This window comes from Oryzias latipes, chromosome 20, assembly GCF_053564925.1.
Source record: "Oryzias latipes strain Hd-rR chromosome 20, Olatipes_Hd-rR_3.1".
In the NCBI taxonomy this organism is placed as follows: Eukaryota; Metazoa; Chordata; class Actinopteri; order Beloniformes; family Adrianichthyidae; genus Oryzias; species Oryzias latipes.
In genome coordinates, this window is record NC_136256.1 from 2652336 (window position 1) to 2671467 (window position 19132).

Genomic DNA, 19132 nt, shown 5'->3' on the forward strand with positions numbered 1-19132 from the left:
ACTGAGCAGTCTGGTCCAGTTTAGAATGGTCCAGGCAATTCAGGTGAGCGTTCCCACTCAAAGTTGGACCGGCACGGCGAATGCGGGGTGAAGCCACCAAAAGCAACAAAAAGCAGCTCATTTTTTCTGCTTGGCTTTTGGTTCTTCGTTAATACTAAGCATTTTATGTCGTTTGAGAGAAGATTGCAGGCGGCAAAGAGGAATACAGTCGCTTTCTTTTGTCATAATGACCTTCAGCCAGTCAATGGCTTTCAACAGTAGCTCCGCCCTAAACAGTCCATTCCATTTTTCTAAGAACCAACAACCAACGGGGGTCCAAAAATGCTACGGTTCTGTCTAGCTTAATGGGTCCATTTTATAACGGAAAATACCGGCTGCACTGGACCGGACCGGACCGGACCGCTCATTTGGAAACCTTGGGCGGAACATCTGCCCACCCCACCTTGTCTTTCTCTGAAGCAGCGGTCCCCCACCCCGAGCTGCGGACTGATACCGGTTTGTGGGACAGTTGGTACTGGCCGCACAGAAAAGAACACAACTGTTTTATTTTTGATCTGATTCTGAAGGAAGTTTTATTTTGAAAAACTACTGGATGCTCTCCACCATATCCGACACATTCACTCGGTCACGTGCTGAAAAACATCCGCTACTTTCTTGAGGCGGCTGCACCGACCGCTAACATTGAAGGCCTCAAGCTATCAAAGTTTTAAAAAAAACAACTTGTTTAAAAAAATGTATTTTGGGAAAAAAGAGCCAATGAGAAAACAAAAGAAGAGCCTTCAAAATAAAAAATCTGCAAGTAATAGACTAAAACCAGGAATCTTTATTCCAAAGATGTGTATTTTTTGACAGCTGTTCCCACAGACCATAATAATAATGCAGAATATTCACTACCCAGCTGTCTAATGTTACAGAGATGCTGCCAATAAAGTTTTTTTAATCGGTGGATCCACATTTATTATAATATTTAGAAAATAGAAGTTGTTGTGACGTTTTTGTTGTATTTATCCGTTGTGTGTTAAAAATCAACCAGGGCTGAAGCTGGCGCCTGATGTTTTAGCTTCCACTTTGACAGTTCTGGGTTAAAGGAAAATCTAGACGACATTTTATTGGTTCCTACGTGAAATCTAGTGAACAAATAAAGTTTAAAGCAGCTGCATATATTTTACAGAGGGTGAAGACAAAGTTTACACTCAAAGCTTTAGAGAAACTGGAGGCTAAAAAAACCAGGAAGCCCACTTCAGCCATTCTGTGAAAATACTATCTGACATTAAACTGCTCCTTGGCCTGAAGAAGGTTGGAGACCACTGCTCTAAAGAACTATCTGGACCCGTGGCACATTCCCCACCGTTTGTCTGCTGTTCTCTGAGTCAAACAAATGAGCCAAGCACATGGCCAGGATAATGGAAGAGGGGCGTCTGTAGACAGCACAGACACTCTAGGCCAAATGTAGGTAAACACAATGGAGGTTTGGGTCCAGAAATCTCCCAGTGTCCTTCAGACTGGTCACTTGGGGAGGGGCCAGATCCAACAAAGGAGCCCTCACCTCTCTCTCAATGATGGGTCCGTCCCCATTGATGGAGTTCGCATTGAGCTGGATCCACAGGTAAGTGGCACCAACAGCTGTCAGCTGTGGTGGGGCGATCGGCACTGGGGGCTCTGAGGGACCAAAAGAACAGTGTCAGATATTCACACAGACACGTGCACAGGTGTACACATCCTAGCCTTCTCTTTACGAGGGCCAAAAGAGCAAACAAGCTCATTATTACTCTGACCTTCAATGAATCACTGCAGACCTAGATTCTATTACACAAATCTCTATGGTGCTGCTCCACTTTTCCCTAACCCACTTCGCCTTAATCCTTCAAAGATGAAGAGCTTCATGTGTGCATGGGATACAAGGATTCTGAAGTCAGGTTAAGGTTAAGTTTACCTGTGAGGCGGTTCCACTCTATCAGGATGAGTAACAGTTCAACCTGAGTCAATCATGTGACCCACAAACCCAGAGATGCAATCGCAGACAAATCAAACAAGCTTTCAGCGTCAAACCTGCAGCTTGTTGCTGCGCGGCTTTGCTGATTGTGACTGACAGATTTGGCTGCTCATGTCCTCAACCCGGTACTACAGAACTATGGCCCAATAAAAAAGAATTTTAACCCCTACAAATAAAACTTCAGCCTAAACACACAGAACCTTAAATAGCTAGATTATTGTATTAGCCTGGAACCAATCAATAGGCACAACATTAACTTCAAGTTAATCCTAAAAACCTTTGCTTGGACTGACAGAACCTCAGCTGGTAACAAAAGACCTCAGCCCACATCAATAGAATTTCAACCCACACCATTAACCAAGACGAATGAATCCTTAGTGGAAACTGACAAAATCCATATCAACAGCACCTCAGTCTAAACCCAAGAAAAACTAAGTAACCTTAGGCCACATTAGCAGTGCCTCAGCCCCCACTAACAGAACCTCAACCAGGACTAAAGGAACCTAAACCCAAAACTCAACCTTAACATGGACCAACAGAATCTTAGCTTACAGTAGCCGCGGTTCCATGTGCAAAATGTATTTGATCGGATCAAAGATGGGATTAGGATCGAACCGATACATGGGCCCAGAAAAACCTTATCCGATTCTAACAAGTGTTTACATACGCCACACTTTGGATCAGAACAAATCATTGTGACGTGTAGAACTCTCTAAAAGACCGGAAACCAGCGTAGAAGAAGAGACATTTTTTTCTGTTGTAAACCAATAAAGCTGCAGCACAGAGCGGGATGATCTTCTAAACATGATTTTACTACCGATATGATTATTATTAGGTGCCTTTTCGCTCATGATTTTTTTTTTTAAATCCTGCAGCCATTGCTTTATTCTTGGCAGCACGGACCCAGATGAAGGGTTAGGGTTAGGCTAATACGGTTAAAATCCATGCGGTCAATGCTGCAATCTGCATCTTGGCTGCATGTAAATATGTGGGAATAACATCAGCCTTTCTCTAGTTTGGACACGACTGGAAACAAGAATTCACATGGTTGTGTTTCCTTCACACAGTTTTAAGGACTGAGCGGAGCGGCATTTTTGCTTTGAAAAGCCGCCTCTATTCGCTCACACACCGCCCCAAAGCCGCGCCTCCTACTTGGAGACACAGCTATCCGTAGTCCGGCCACTCGGATGGGCCGCGGTCCGAGCCTCGTCTGGAGCGCCACACCGTCTATGCATGATCTAAACCAGCGCAGTAGTGATCCACGATCGGAATAAAGTGTTTATTAGCACCACGATCGGATCAACAATCAGCATTACCCACCTGTCTCCACGAGAAGGAAATTTGATCCGAATGAGTCTGATCGTGGCAGAGTATCCTGAACGGCGTGTTTACATGAATCCTTTTTTTATTCTGATCATTCCGATTGCTTTTGTCCAGGTAAACGGAGCTACTGTCAAAACTTCCAACCCGAACACTGCATCCGGAGATTGCACAGAGAAAGAACTTCAAGCTGAAAGAACAGAACCTCAGTCTGGACCAACAGAGTAGAAGAGCTGCTTCATCCATGACAAATGAAAACATCACTAAATGAGAGTGACTGGGCTACATACCAGATGTGGTCATTAGATGAGCTTTTATGCTGAGCTATATAAACTAAATGTGGCAGAGAGAAGAACAGAGACCAGGGTGCTGCTGCAACAAACCAAAGAGTCCACAGATATCACTGAAGACACATATCCTGTTTTCATTGAGACCAGCTAAAATGGCTCAGCCCACTGCAGCTGCTCAGCCTGCATGTGCTCTGGATAATAGTCTGAACTCCCCTCACAGACGGTGGAGAGGACTGGACTGCACAAACCAAACCGTTCATCTAAACACGGCAAAAGAGGGGGGGTGAAAGGTTAGCTCCTCTGTTGGGTGAGGACTGAAAAGACCAAACAAAGTTGTCTGAATGTATTTTTACGACTACTTCAGTTCACATCAGTTCTTTCTTTCAAAAACTCAAATTTTTACACGTTGACTTCATTGCTGCAATATGTTAGCTAACATGCTAAATCTATGTTACATTGTCATCCAATGCCGATGCAAATGGAATGCACAAATTGTGAACACCTTCACATTACTCAAGCTCAAAAGTCTTTACTGATAGAACAGGAAGAATACCTACGTTTGACTGTGAGCTCAGCGTAGGAGGACACACCTACACCTCGCTCTGATAGGGCAATGCAGCGGTAGCGTCCAGAGTCGCCCTTTGTTGTGTTTTCCACGTCAAAGGAAGCCACATATCGGCGAGAGTTCACTGGTTTCGTTTCCTTGACAACAGCTTGACGGCTGCCCATTCCCTACAGACCAGGAGCAAACGTTTTAGCCATGCTTGACCCTCACACAAAGACACAACGTGGAGGCTCACCTGCAGGTACAGCAGCACGCTGCTCTGTGGTCGTCCATTGACGGTACACTGGAAGGAGGCCGTCTGACCTGCGTTCACCTCCACGCCTTTGATATGCAGGAAGTGTGGCGTTCTCACTGCGGGTACACATGTGGATGGATGCACATGTTACAGATGCTGATGACGTCATCCGTGTGATTGTGTGTGTGTGGATGCCCGTCTATGCCAGCGTGTGTGTGCTTGTGTATGTGTGTGTGTCAGTAAGAGTTGTGAAGGTGGTTCAGCTCTGGGATGCCGACGAGAAATGCAAGTTTCACGCACACCAAACTTTCAAACGTTGAGAAAGTAGAAAAACAGATGGATGGATCAAAGTCCATGCTAATCAGTTTATTTTTCAATGAGGTCTGCTTTCTCCACAAGCACATAGTGCAATACCACACAAGCACAACTCATGCACACACACACACATTGACCTTGTAGCTGTATGCACAACTTTTGATGTGGTTATCCTATTAAGCAGGAAAACCTTGTTAACCAATTAGGAACATGCACTAAGGCAGGGCGGAGCGTGTCTGTTTGTGCGTTTGTACTTACTGCACTGATGTCCCTGCAGTGAGATGTCCTTGATGGCCAACAGTCCTTTCTGTCCTGTGCTGATCGCCTCCAGCACCAGCTAGAGCAGACATGAGGAGAGGAGTGAAGCTTTATGAAGAGCTCTGCCCACGTCTGCTACACATTCTGCTGAGAGGTCCCCAATGATCTCAAACATGAAAGCAGGGCCACTATGCATCTTCCAGGTAACGTGATGTACCTCGAAGCTCATGTACCCACAGAGTTTGGGCTTTTGGGAGCTTTTGTGACACATAAACAAAACAGAAAGCTTAGAATAAAACAAAGCCATCTTTATGGGGAACGTTCTGAAGACAACGTCGACCTGTTAGCTCCACGTTGAACCAAAGTCATTTATTTACAAACTCTTCACTGCTGCACCCGCTAAATGTCAAAGGGATTCTGCAGGTAAAGTCCTGATGTCGGTTGCTCATCTCCAGAGGGTAAAGCAGCATGAAGACAGTTGTATAGCCCAGCTGAACCTGACCCTACAGAAATGTTTGTTCTCATGGTCTGTGTGTGTTTGTGTACATTCTCAGCCCTATTATGAGGAAGAAATCCTCCTTCCCTCCATCCCCATCCATCTGTCCATCCATCTCCTGCTTTTCTTCTAAGCCCTAATCCATCTTCCTTCCATATTCACTTCCTGTCACCTCTCTCCTCTATTTTTGTTTCGTTTTCTCAGAGTTTGTCTGTGTTCATCATGTGTTTGATGTGCTCTTCCCGTCTCCTCTCTTCCTTTCTTTCTCCTCCTTGACTTTGTCATTAATCATTTGGCTGTGATGTTGTCATAGTGATGCTGTTAATTGCTGTTTCCTGCTGCGATGACAGGGGTGTTCTATCACCTTATGTATGTCAATGTGTGCGTTACCTGGTACTGATTGGGCCAAAAAATGGACACAGCAAGCTCCACCTCCTTCCAGATGTGGTAGGCAGGACCAGAAGAGTTAAAAACTGGAACTCCCAGAGCATTATTGTTCTCTGAGGACACGACAAACGTAGATGTGACTATTCTATGTCATCCTCACCTATAAATTTCCATCTAATAAAGACGGGTACCTTTGACATAGACGTTTAAGGTTGCTGGTGGAATTCCTTCGCGGCCCCCAGCCTGGTAGAAGAAGAAGCTGAGACAGTGCGTATCATTCTCTTTGAGGGGTGGCAGCAGGAGTTGAGCGCGCTGCCCACTGTACCGGCTGGACGTGTTTACAAAGAGAAAGGAGGAACCTGCAGCACAACAGAGAAGTCCGGGAATCAGCACACACCAGAACCAACATGGATTCTGCTAACTTAGATGAGTCGACTCTCAATTCATGTTTACCAAGGAAAAAAAGAAAAGAGAACATTTTCGTCTTTCTTAGGCAGAATGACGGCATTTCTCTTCTAAAGTAGAAGTGTTTTTATTGTAAACCTACAGTTGAATAAAAAGGTGCCTTATTAAAAGTTGACCAAACCTTTCAAGATGGAAAAAACAAACAAACAGAAATAAAAACTAAAAATCAACAGAAGTCTTTTTCCAGGAGGAAGATGAAAATAAACTCAACATGTTAGGGATAGTGTGAAAAACTTAGCTAGAGCTGGAGATAGGTATGCGATTGTATTGGGGGGACAGACGCACCTCATAATGGTCTCTCTGTGTTCAGTGGAGCCAGAACCAAACATTTCTAAGAGAAAAACCTCTTGAATGTCACACCGCTTTCACCATTCTGTGTCAAAGGGTGAATTAAGGATGAAAGGTTCTAAAGTCCAATGGAGTGAGGCAGGAACTATCTCGTGTAGCGGTTGGTGTGACAGCAAAGCTGCCTTAGCCTGTTGGAAAAGGCGCTCTGCTGTTCGTTAGTACGGATGGAGAGGATGCTCCAGATTCTCCATGATGGATACGAGTTCATTCACAGTCCTCCTCTCCATCACTGCTTTAACAGTGTCCAGTTTGCAGCTGATTACAGAGGCAGCCTTCCAAAACAGCTTCTTTGTGAAATTGTGCCCCCCCCAGCAGACCAGGGTAGGATAACAGAGATCCCGCCTACACCAGACTGGTAAAACAATTCCATTTCAGTTCTATGGAAATATTTCGTTCTTGAACTAAATATTTCCATTTATCTCCAAACACAGATTCAAACATACATTTCTGAATGTGATGCTGACTTTGATGTATTACACTCTGAGTTGATTGAAATACAATGGGGCACATAAGTAGTCAGCCACCACTTGTACAAGTTCTCCCACTTAAACAGAGAGAGGTTTGTAATTTTCATCATAGCTAAACCTCAACTATGAGAGACAAAACACGAGAAAAAAATCCAGATAACCACATTGTCTGAGTTTTAACGAATTTATTTGTAAATTATGGTAGAAAATAAGTATTTGGTCATCTACAAACAAACAGGATTTCTATCTCTCAGACCTGTAACTTCTTCTGTAGAGGATCCTCTGTCCTCCACTGGTTACCTGTATTTATGTCACCTGTTTGAACTGGTTATCTATATAAAGACACCTGTCCACAACCTCCAACAGTTAGACTCCAAACTCCACTAAAGACCAAAGAGCTGTCTAAGTACACCAGAAACCAAACTGTTGACCTGCACCAGGCTGGAAGACTGAATCTGTAACATAAGCAGCTTGGTGTGAAGAAATCAATTATTAGGACATAGAAGACATACAAGACCACTGATGATCTCCCTCCATCTGGGCCCCCCCAAGATCTCACCCCATGGGGTCAGAATGATCACAAGAACGGTGAGAAAGATCCCAGAACCCCACGGGGGACCTAGAGAATGACCTGCAGAGAGCTGGGACCAAAGTAACAAAGGCTGCCATCAGTAACACACTACACCACCAGGGACTCAAACCCTGCAGGGCCAGACGTGTCCCCCTGCTAAAGCTAGTACATGTGCAGGCCCGTCTATAGTCTGCTAGAGAGCATTTAGATGATCCAGAAGAGGATTGGGAGAATGTCCTGTGGTCAGATGAAACCAGAATAGAACTTTTTGGGAAGAACTCTACTGTTTGGAGGAGAAAGAATGCTGAGCTGCATCCAAAGAACACCAGACCTACTGTAAAGCATGGGGGTGGAAGCATCATAGTATGGGGCTGTTTTTCAGCAAAGGGACCAGAACGACTGATCCGTGTAAAGGAAAGAATGAATGGAGCCATTATGGAGTGGCTTTATAAGAAGCATTTCAAGGTCCTGGAGTGGCCTAGCCAGTCTCCAGATCTCAACCCCATAGAAAATCTTTGGAGGGAGTTGAAAGTCCGTATTGCCCAGCAACAGCCCTAAAACATCACTGCTGTAGAGGAGATCTGCATGGAGGAATGGACCAAAATACCAGCAACAGTTTTGTGAAAACCTTTGACCGCTGTCATTGCCAACAAAAGAATATACAAGAAAATTATTGAGTTAAACTTTTGTTATTGACCAAATACTTATTTTCCACCATAATTTACATATAAGGCTGCATGGTGGAGCAGTGGTTAGCACTCTTGCCTCACAGCAAGAAGGCTCCCAGTTCAAGACCCAGCTGAGGGGCATGAACCAGAACACCAATGGGGGACCTTTCTGTGTGGAGTTTGCATGTTCTGTCCAAAAACATGCTTCATAGATTCATTGGTTACTCTAAATAGTCCCTAGGTGTGACTGTGAGAGTGCATGGGTGATTGTGACCCTGTCACAGACTGGCGCCCGGTCCAGGATGTCCCCGGTCTTCACCCGCAAGTGACCCGGATAGGCTCCAGCAGCCCAGTGACCCCGAAATCGATAAAAAGGGTTTAGAAGATGGATGGAATTTACAAATAAATTCTTTAAATTTTTCTTCAGACGAACATCAGACAATGTGACTTTCTGGATTTTTTTTTCTCATTTTATCTCTCATAGATTAGAGTCACCAATAATGAAAATTATAGGCTTCTCTCATTGTTTTAAGTGGGAGAACTTGCACAATAGGTGGCTGACTGAATACTTTTTGCCCCAGCGTACTTGGATAAAGAATTCATTTTTTGCACCTCCCTCTTATCAATGCTTTAACAGGCTGGCCTGAACAGTGTGCATGCTTGTACATGTGCATGTGTGTGTGTCTGTGTGTGTGTGTGTGGGTGTGTGTAGGTGTGTGTATGTGTGTGCCAGTGGATCAATGCACCTTGAGGAGACTTGATTAGAAAAACAAGAGGCGCAATCATGACTGGGGAGGAAAAGGAGGCTAGAGGCGAGCAGTGAGGACAATGCAGAGTGATGAAGAGGCGGATGCAGATCAGCATCTCTGATGAGTGCATTCACACACTGTGATTAAAATGTCTCACACAGAAAGTTCCCTTAAGAGCCTTTCATTGCATTTCCTTTGAACGCCTGAAGCTGGCATCTCTGCATCACCTTGTGACACGCGGGGCGCTGACTTTATTCAGTTTAAGACACAAACAGACACAGAGTGCGTGTTCCACAGTCAGACAGTCCTGTTAACCTCCTGCCCCCCTTACCTGTGCCCCATTCTCAGCCCAGTCCTGCCTGTGGTACACCAACCACACACAAACATGGGGGGGGGGGGGGTATTCTATTACCAGAGCTGCACTGAGATGAGGAGAGGCAGCTGCATCGCATTGAGGACCATCTCACAAGCACACTTCCTAATGTGCCTGTGTCTTTCTTTCCTGCTCTAAAGTGATTTATTTCAGGATGAGAGTGGAAGTTCAAACTCTCTAAAGCGCAGATGTGAGACGATCTGCAGCATATTCAGAAGGCTGGTTTCTGTACAAGTCAGGAATACCTGAGCCTCAACAAGCTGCAATAACGTCATGCAAAGACCAGTCAGAACTACAAGAATCAGCAGGAGTGACCACTAAAGTAATCATCAAAAGAAGGTCCAGTAATAATTGAACTCCTATGGAGTTAACCCGCACATTAAACAATCCCTCTGCCCACTAACCACCTTTTCCCCTAATATCTGTCTGACCTCCTCCAGATCCCCATCTCTCCAGATCCCCCCTCCATCTGCTTCAGCACCATGGGGAGCTCAGTTTTGTCACTTCCTGTCTCTAAATGATGTCACAAAACTCATCTGTTCAGAACAACTCTCCCTGTAAAACAGATGATTTCATCTAAGTGTAGATGAGATAAAGATCCTTTTCTCCATTCCTGTTTTTAACTGTTTATTTCAACACTTGTTTTTATTTCTGTGTTATTGGGTGTTTTAAAAGGCACTTTACATTTATTTTTATTATTATTATTAAGACAATCATTTGGGGTGACAGACAAATCTCAAAACACACTTCATGTAGTTACAAGAGGAAAAAGAAAGAGGATATAAAAAAGCAGCACATTATAGTACCAAATCCGACTAAACAGCTAATCATGCAGGACTGTGTATATGCTGGTCAGAGGAAGACATGAGAGTCGTCTTCCTCTCTGCTGGAGACGGAAGAGAAAACATCTTCGGTCTCTCAAGCCCTGGTCTGTCCTGGAGACCATCTTAGAGCCAAATGTTTTTGGATCTTCAGTAATAGTATTTGGTTAGAAGTTGTCTTTGGCACCCAGGTAACTTTGTATGGAAAAAATCTTTCCCAGCAAACAGTTCAGACTTCTCTAGCATCAATAGATCATGCTATTCTCTTTCTTCAGCCTCTCTGACTCCTGCAGTTTTAACAGGACTACTGACTGCAGAATCAAACCTCTGCAGATGGACAAAGGATGAACAGAACACATGAATGGTTGATTTTTAAATCCATTAAAGTACCACAGGCGTCTGTGCTCAGTCCTTTCCTGCTTAGTCCAAAAATGATACATAAAGTATCCTACATCCTACATTGAGCATCATTATTAGGCAGTACAGAATACATTTTAATTTTATGCTGATGAAACTCAGCTATACTTATCTCAGAAACAAAGAAATGTCTCTCAGTTTACAAAATTACAGGATGTTTTAGACATAAATGAATGAATTTTAACTTTATTTTTTTTTTAACTCAGGCAAAGCATGAGTTCTTTGGGGATTGATGTAGGGACAACAGAATAATACTAGATGGCATTTACAGTCATGACAATAAATATTTGAAAACATTCTTTCTAATCTAGTTTCTGTACATTACCACAGTGAAATTTAAACAAAGCAACTCAGATGCCATTGAAGTGCAGACTTTCAGCTTTTATTCCAATGAGTTGAACAAAAAGATTGCATAAAAATGTGAAAAACTAAAGCATTTTTTAAACACAATCCCTTCATTTCATGGTCTGGTAAGTAATTGGACAATTGACTTCCATACTAATGCATGGGCAGGTGTGGGCAATTCCCTTGTTATGTCATTATGAGTGAAGCAGATAAAAGGCCTGGAGTTGATTAGAGGACTCGTTCTGCATTTGGAAGATTTAGCTGTGAACAGACAACACGCGGTCAAAGGAGCTCTCCATGCAGGTGAAAGGAGCCATCATTAAGCTGAGAAAACAGAAAAAAAACCATGCCAGAAACTGCTACAGTATTAGGAGTGGCAACATCAACAGTGTGGTCCATCCTGAGAAAGAAAGAAAGCACTGGCGAAATCAGCAACACAAAAAGACCTGGACGTCCACAAAAGACAACAGTGGTGGATGATGGCAGAATTATTTCCAGGGTGAAGAGGAACCCGTTCACAACAGCCAACCAAGTGAACAACACTCTCCAGGAGGTAGGCGGATCAATATCCAAGTCTACCATGAAAAGAAGACTGCATGAAAGTAGATCCAGAGGGTACACTGCAAGATGCAAGCCACTCATAAGCCTCAAGAATAGGAAGGCTAGATTGGACTTTGCTAAAAAGCATCTAAAAAAGCCAGCACAGTTCTGGAAAAACATTCTTTGGACAGATGAAACCAAAATCAACCTCTACCAGAATGATGGCAAGAGAAAAGTATGGAGAAGGCGTGGAGAAGCTCCTGATCCAAAGCACACTACATCATCAGTAAAACACGGTGGAGGCAGTGTGATGGTCTGGGCGTGCATGGCTGCTAGTGGCACTGGGACAGTCCCTGACAAAAGTCTCGTCGCTTCTCCATTTTGTAGAAACAAAAGCGTATAACCTCACTTTTAATGAATCCATTGGTTTTAGAAATGTCTCATATGAAAGCTAAAACCCTCCCAAATTATGTTCAATATACTAAAATAAAATTGCTTCACTGAAGAAAGATTGATCATTTAATGAACACAGAAAGGTCCCATTTTGGCAAGACAAAGGTTTTGTCGCCTTGTCATATGATGCACCCAATCCTAGAGTACAGCCTCACCTGTGATCAATTACTGATCAATCAATTAGTGGGTGTGTATAAAAAGAACCTTCACATCAACTGCAACTTGACCTCTGACAACATGCCTAAGATTCACCCTGAGACCAAAGCGTTGATTATCAAGAGGCTGAAGACCAGATCCACTGCTGAGGTGGCTGACACCTTCAATGTGTCTCAGCGTCAAGTACAAAGAATAAGAAAAAGATTTGAAGAGACTGGAGATGTTTTTGACAAGCCCAGGTCCGGCAGACCCCGCAAGACAACTGCTCGGGAGGACCGTTTGTTGGTTGGAAAATCCAAGGCCAGCCCCTTTTCCACTGCAGCAGAGCTCCACCGGGCCTGGTCGCCTCAAGTCCCTGTGTCAACCAGAACCGTTAGTAGAATTCTGTCTCAAAATGGCCTCCATGGTCCAATCAGTGCCCAGAAACCAGCACTAAACAAAAGGCAATTGAAAAATCGTGTGGCATTTGCACAGCCTGCTAAAAGGATGGACGCTGGAAAAGTGGCAGAAGGTGGATTTCTCAGAGGAGTCTTCAGTTGAATTACATCACAGGAGACCAACTGGAGCCCGCATGGACCCAAGATTCACCCAGAAAACAGTTAAGTTTGGTGGCAGAAAAATCATGGTCAGGGGTTACATCCTGTATGGGGGTGTGCGAAACATTTGCAGGGGGGAAGCCAATATCAATAGCCTAAAATATCAAGAAGTATTAGCTACCTCTTCCATTCCCAACCATTAAAGGGGTCAAATTCTGCAGCAGGATGGTGCTCCATGGCATACTTCCATCTCTACATCAAAGTTCCTCAAGGCGAAGAAGATCAAGGTGCTCCAGGACTGGCCAGCCCAGTCACCAGACATGAACATCATTGAGCATGTCTGGGGTACAATGAAAGAGGAAGCATGGAAGACCAAACCAAAGAATCTTGATGAACTCTGGGAGGCATGGAAGACTGCTTTCTTTGCTATCCTGATGACTTCATCCATAAATTGTATGAATCATTGTGAAACCGCATGGATGCTGTCCTTCAAGCTCATGGAAGTCATACAAGATATTAAATATGGATCTCACAGTAGCACTACTTAATTCACTGATGTTATGCAACATATTTTTGTTTTTGAAGTAAATTATTTGTTACATTTTCTCATTACTCTCTGCAGGCGACAAAACTTTTGTCTTGCCAAAATGTGACCTTTGTGTTCATTAAATGATCAATCTTTCTTCAGGGGTTGGGAGGGTTTTAGCTTTCATATGAGACATTTCTAAAACCAATGGATTCATTAAAAGTGAGGTTAGACGCTTTTGTTTCTACAAAATGGAGAAGCGACAAGACTTTTGTCAGGGACTGTAGTGTTTATTGATGACGTGACACAGGACAGTGAATTCTGAGGTGTTCAGAGACAAACTGTCTGCACAGATCCAGGTGAATGCAGCCAAACTGATTGGGCGGCGTTTCATAATACAGATGGACAACGACCCAAAACATCCAGCCAAATCAACTCAGGAGTTTATTAAAACAAAGAAGTGGAATCTCCTTGAATGGCCCAGTCAGTCACCTGATCTGAACCCAATTGAGCAGCATTTCACTTGTTGGAGACTAAACTTCAGACAGAAAGGCCCACAAACAAACAGCAACTGAAAGCCGCTGCAGTAAAGGCCTGGCAGAGCATTCAGAAGGAGAAACCCAGCATCTGGTGATGTCCATGAGTTCAAGACTTCAGGCTGTCATTGACAACAAAGGCTTTTCAACCAAATATTAGGAATGACCATTTGGTTTGCAGTTATTTCAATTGTCTAATTACTTACCAGCCCATGAAATGAAGGGATTGTGTTTAAAAAATGCTTTAGTTTTTCACATTTTTATACAATCTTTTTGTTCAACCCATTGAATAAAAGCTGAAAGTCTGCACTTCAGTGGCATCTGAGTTATTTTATTTCAAAGTCACTGTGGTAATGTACAGAAACTAAATTAGAAAGAATGTGTCTCTGTCCAAATATTGATGGTCCTGACTGTATTTGCTCTTCAGTCCTTGGAGTCATTCTTATTGTAGAAGTACGCCTTTATTTGTCCAGATGCAAATCTTCAAGAACATGGTCTTGTGTAAAAGCATGGCCTGGCTTGATCACATATAAATAACAAAAACAGCGAGTTAACAGAACAGAAATACACATAACAACACGGTTAGCTTCTATGGTAGGAGAAGGTAACACAATCCCACCGCCTAACGGTGGACGCTGCTCCCACCCGCCTGTCAATCTCATCCTCCGATCTTCCCTCCCTCGTGAACAAGACCCCAGATACTTAAACTCCCACACCCGGGGCAGCAACAATCCACCCACCCAGAGAGGACCGACTAGCTTTCTCTGGTTGAGAACCATAGCAAATAAAAACAAGTTTGAGAAAACAGATGCACACAACATACACAGACACACACAGAGGAATTTAGACACACACAACCAGACAGAGACATTTCCAGACACACACAGGAATGCTGTTTGTGTCTCTGTGGGTTCAGGGTGTATTAATATTTCTAATAGGGCTCTTATCAGCTCTCTGCCAGCTGCACACAGGAAGCACAGACACAGATACACACAAAGTGTAGCTCCAAGCCTAACACAAACACACCATAAACACAAACACACTCCCTGTCTGTAGTGTGATAACTCCCACAATGCCTTTTCTATATTAAAGGCTTGGAGGTCAAAAGCACTTTTCTTTGTGAGTGTGTGTGTTACAATTCCAATCAGCACACACACTGGCACACAGACACACACGCAGAAAGTTTTCGCCTTTGAAGTGAATCAAAACACAAATTACACACACAGCTGCAGATGAGCCGTGTTTACAGGTGAGCAAGCCAGAGAGGTCGAGGAAGACATGAACACACAAACCAGAGAGGTGTGTGCGCTTCTCTGTGCGTGACGATGTTTGAAGTTTGTCTGACAAAAAACAGAAACATTGTGTGTTTGCAGTGTGTGTGTTTGGGTTAATTAGAAAGTTAAAAGGTTTATCTGAATGTTGGCAAGCTGGAGCTTCCTCTTTGAACATTGTGTGACTGCATGTGCATCTTTGTGTGAGGGTGTGTGTATCTGTGTAAATCAGCTACTTGCTTTAGGTTTAAGGGAGTCATAAGATGGAGCCTACAGCCGCCCAGCACTGGTCCATTAGATCCACCACCCCGTCTGTTTTCCAGCTCTCCCTAAACCTCTCGCTACTCCATCAGGTACACTGTATTACTAAAAGTATTGGTTACCCATCCAGATGAACAGAATCAGGTGTCCTAATAGCCGGTGTAGAAAACCATCACTCAGACGTGCAGACTATTTTACAAACATTTGTGACAGAATGGACCGCTCTCAGTGAATTCCAGCGTGTCATAGGACGCCACCTGTGCAACAAATCCAGAGGTGAAATGTCTTTACTCTGCCACAGTCAGCTGTCAGCTCTATCAGGACAAAATGGAAGAGTTTGGGAACAACAGCAACTCGGCCACTAAGTGGTAGACCACTAAACTGATGGAGGAGTCAGAGGATGCTGAAGCTCCAATAGACAATGATGAAAGTCAGGCAAGGAAAAAACCCCTGAACTTTTCTTTGAGCGGTATGGCGGGCGCGGAGTGAAACTTTTGAAAAATACATGGTCTTGGCAGCAAGTTATTCACTTCTTAATCAAGAAACTAAGACTAATTGGAGCATCATGATTTGTCATTCAGACCCCTAGTTTGACTTGCCAATAAGGACTTGCTGGTCTTAAAAAAGAATTTGGATAATTGCTCAAAGTAACACAATCCTACAATCTATGCTTGTCCTAAAAGCTGCAAAACATACAATTGCTAAAATGTAGTAACATCAAAGCCCCAAATGGCAAAAAGAACACCAGTAACTATGATATTCTGTGAAAGTACCTCAGTTATTTATACATTATTTCTGCTTTAGAAATACTGTTTTCTCAAACTATAATTACATCAAAATATGGGATCTGCTTTAAACTATCTTTCTATAACATAATACATCAATTCTTTAACACCAATACTTAGTTATCTGGGAAATATCAAAATAAACATACAAACAAAATTAAACATTGTAAAAAAAATTTTTTTAAGGGAGTGTGGGTCCAAACCACCAAATACTTATAATTATAATTGATGTCAATAATGTTTTTGAGCAAAACTGAACTAAATCATGGTAATTAGGAAATACAAATAAGTTAGATAGAGAAATGTATTCAAATGTTTCAGTTTTGATCAATGTGGTCGGTTATTCTGCAGTCAGATCAAGAAAAACTCAGAAGAAGCGGACTGTATGTTACGTCATGCGGCGCATCGCATCAAGATTTGGCGATATATATATATGCTGATCGTCCCGATGGGTTGAATAAAGCATCAGTTCAGAGAGAAAGTTCATTTCTCATCCGAAAGCAACTAAAACGTCCCGTCGTTGGTCAATTAGGCCGGGAAGACAAAGACAAGATAGCCGCGCCCACAGAGAAAGCAATCCACGGAGAAATATAGAAAACAAAGCGAAAATTCGCAGATTTCAGACATTTTTTTCATCCGGAAAGCGATTTGTCCGTGGTGATCAGGTCTTTATTTCCCGGAAGATACGATCGGTTTGCTCAAAAACCGATCGAAGGACGATTTCCGGGAATTCCCGGAAGACTTTCATCACTGAATAGAGGCAGTAACATTCTCCTTGTGCACCTCTGATAACTTGTAGTGAACAACACGGTAACCTGCTCCTGCCTCCTTCTCCCGTGACTTTAACAGGACAGAAACATGTTGCTCCTCTTTCTTCTACCACGCTTAATTCATGTTGAATAGAACAGAAACCCCCCTTCATAACTCATGCTAAATAGTCAATCACGTTCATAGTGTCTGTAGTTACAAACTGACTTGTTGGTTCTTTTGTTATCAGACACAGGTTAAGTCTAAACACACCTGACAGGTGACTCCGCCTCAGTGACAATCAACTGTTTTTATGCACGTCACGCACAATCACCTGATGACCATGGAACGCGTCAGGTATGTTTAAGCATAACCCGTGTCTGATAACAGTCAGTCATGCTAGTTAAACCTGAAAAAACGTCTCTACCTCTTCTCCTCCACCCCTCTGAGCTAACAGAACAGTAACCTTCTCCTCCTCTCCTCTCCTTAGTTAGACTAAACAGTGAATGAACCTCTTCTTCCTTCATTGTCTTATTCCTCCCCTAAACTCAGGTAGAACAGGACAGTAACCTCTGCTTCCTCCTTCCCCTCCACAAACTCATCCTAAACAGAGCAATTCCCACCGATCCCACCTTCTCCTCAGCTATTTCTACATGATCCATGTTAAATAGGACAGGAACCTCCCCTTTCTCCTCCCCAAATGTCATTTGAAAGAGGACAGAAACCTCTTCCACCCACCTCTTCTCCTTCCCCCAATAACTCATGTTGAACAGAAGTTTCTCCATCTCCCTCCATAATTCACGGTGAACAGGAAAGAAACCTCCTCTTTCTGCTTCTCCTCCTCCCCACATTAGCTCATTAAAAAAAACAGTAACCTCCGTTTCCTCCTCCTTCTCCATCTCTGTAACTCATGTTGAACAGGACAGTAACCTCCTCCTCCTTGTGTGTCCTCGCTCAGCCTGTCTTACGCGTGATTGGCTCAGTGATTTAAGAGTGCTGCATTGTCATTCGTCAGCAGCCTAACCTCCCTGAGTATGTGACAAACGGGGCTTAGCTTTACGGCCGGGGCTCATTGTCTGTTGCGTGGTCTGTCCATAACTCAGAGGTAGTGTGGCAGGTCAATAGCAGATAAGACAAAGGCTGCAGGTACAAACATCCCAGTGAGCGGTTCAATACCTCATTATAGCAGAGCAAGCAGCCTGGTAGCGGCTCTTATCGCTCACTACTGCAGCTGAGCTAAGGACCCTGTCCTGGGTCGAGAAGTTCCAACAGCATTAAACTACAAACACCATCCACCTGAGCATGCACAATCCTGATTGACTGGAGACTCCCTTTCACGAGGGGCGGCTCACACCTAAAGCCATGTTCATGAACTCCTTTAGAGGGTCCAGAGCAGCTCTCTGGAGGAAACCCGTGGAATATAGAGCCTTTTGGTTACAGCTGACAGATAGACAGACCCATAGACAGTACCTGCAGGAATCCAGGAGCTGGTGGTCCAGTCCCCAGAGTCTCCCTTCTCCCAGTCAAAGTCGTCGTCTTTGGACTGCAACAGCATACAGTCAGGGGACTGGCCAGACAGACAGGCTGAAATACAGACAAAAGCAAAGATGCTATTATTAAAAGAACCAAGAAGGACGGCAACAGAAAGGACTGTAACTCCCAGGGGGCTCTCTGGGGCATCAATGAACTTTCCATGTACGGGTCAGAAGGGTCCTCTATCTCCACCCAGTTGCATTGATGAAGGTCATGACACTCTTTCTGTTTATGTTCTTAGGCTTCCAGAGGTCATCATGCATCAACTAATATTGAACTGTAACCTGATCACTGCAGCACAATTCAATGGTTGAATGGTTGTACCCCCAGACGACTACAACAACTTAAATGTCCGACAATGTCATGAACCTGTCCCACTCCGTGATCTCCCTTAACCTTTTTCTGGGCTTTCAATCTTTTTAGGAAATCAAGCTCATGCTCCTCATTTGCCTAGCTGAGTGTTTATTGGTCTCTGGTTCTCTGCATCCACACCAGTTCGTTTTAGATCAACTAGTTTATTTCTTATGGTAATTCAAAGTCATGTTGCTGGCCTCTGACCATATTCAAAAGTTTGGATTTGTTTGTTCTGTGGACTGATGTTAAACCTGTCAACCTTCTGTCTTTGCTGTGTACTCTGCCCGCAGGCCAAGTAAAAGACCCATTTTGCTGTCCTGGACACAGACTACCTGCCAGTTCATTAATGCT

The 19132-nt window shown here is 43.6% G+C and overlaps 1 protein-coding gene across 16 annotated transcripts in view; it reads right to left on the minus strand.

Moving 5' to 3' along the window:
* The window catches only part of LOC101160890 (receptor-type tyrosine-protein phosphatase mu), a 156690-nt gene that overhangs the window by 95215 nt on the left and 42343 nt on the right, over nucleotides 1-19132 (minus strand). For all 16 annotated transcript variants that reach the window (XM_023949909.2, XM_078938799.1, XM_078938801.1 and 13 more), the window contains exons 2-8: nucleotides 18365-18478; nucleotides 6051-6218; nucleotides 5863-5972; nucleotides 4977-5055; nucleotides 4404-4519; nucleotides 4161-4335; nucleotides 1547-1659 (exon numbers count right to left, since the gene is read on the minus strand). In XM_023949909.2, coding sequence (XP_023805677.1) covers nucleotides 1547-1659; nucleotides 4161-4335; nucleotides 4404-4519; nucleotides 4977-5055; nucleotides 5863-5972; nucleotides 6051-6218; nucleotides 18365-18478 — 875 coding nt within the window. The remainder of the gene's footprint in view (nucleotides 1-1546; nucleotides 1660-4160; nucleotides 4336-4403; nucleotides 4520-4976; nucleotides 5056-5862; nucleotides 5973-6050; nucleotides 6219-18364; nucleotides 18479-19132) is intronic.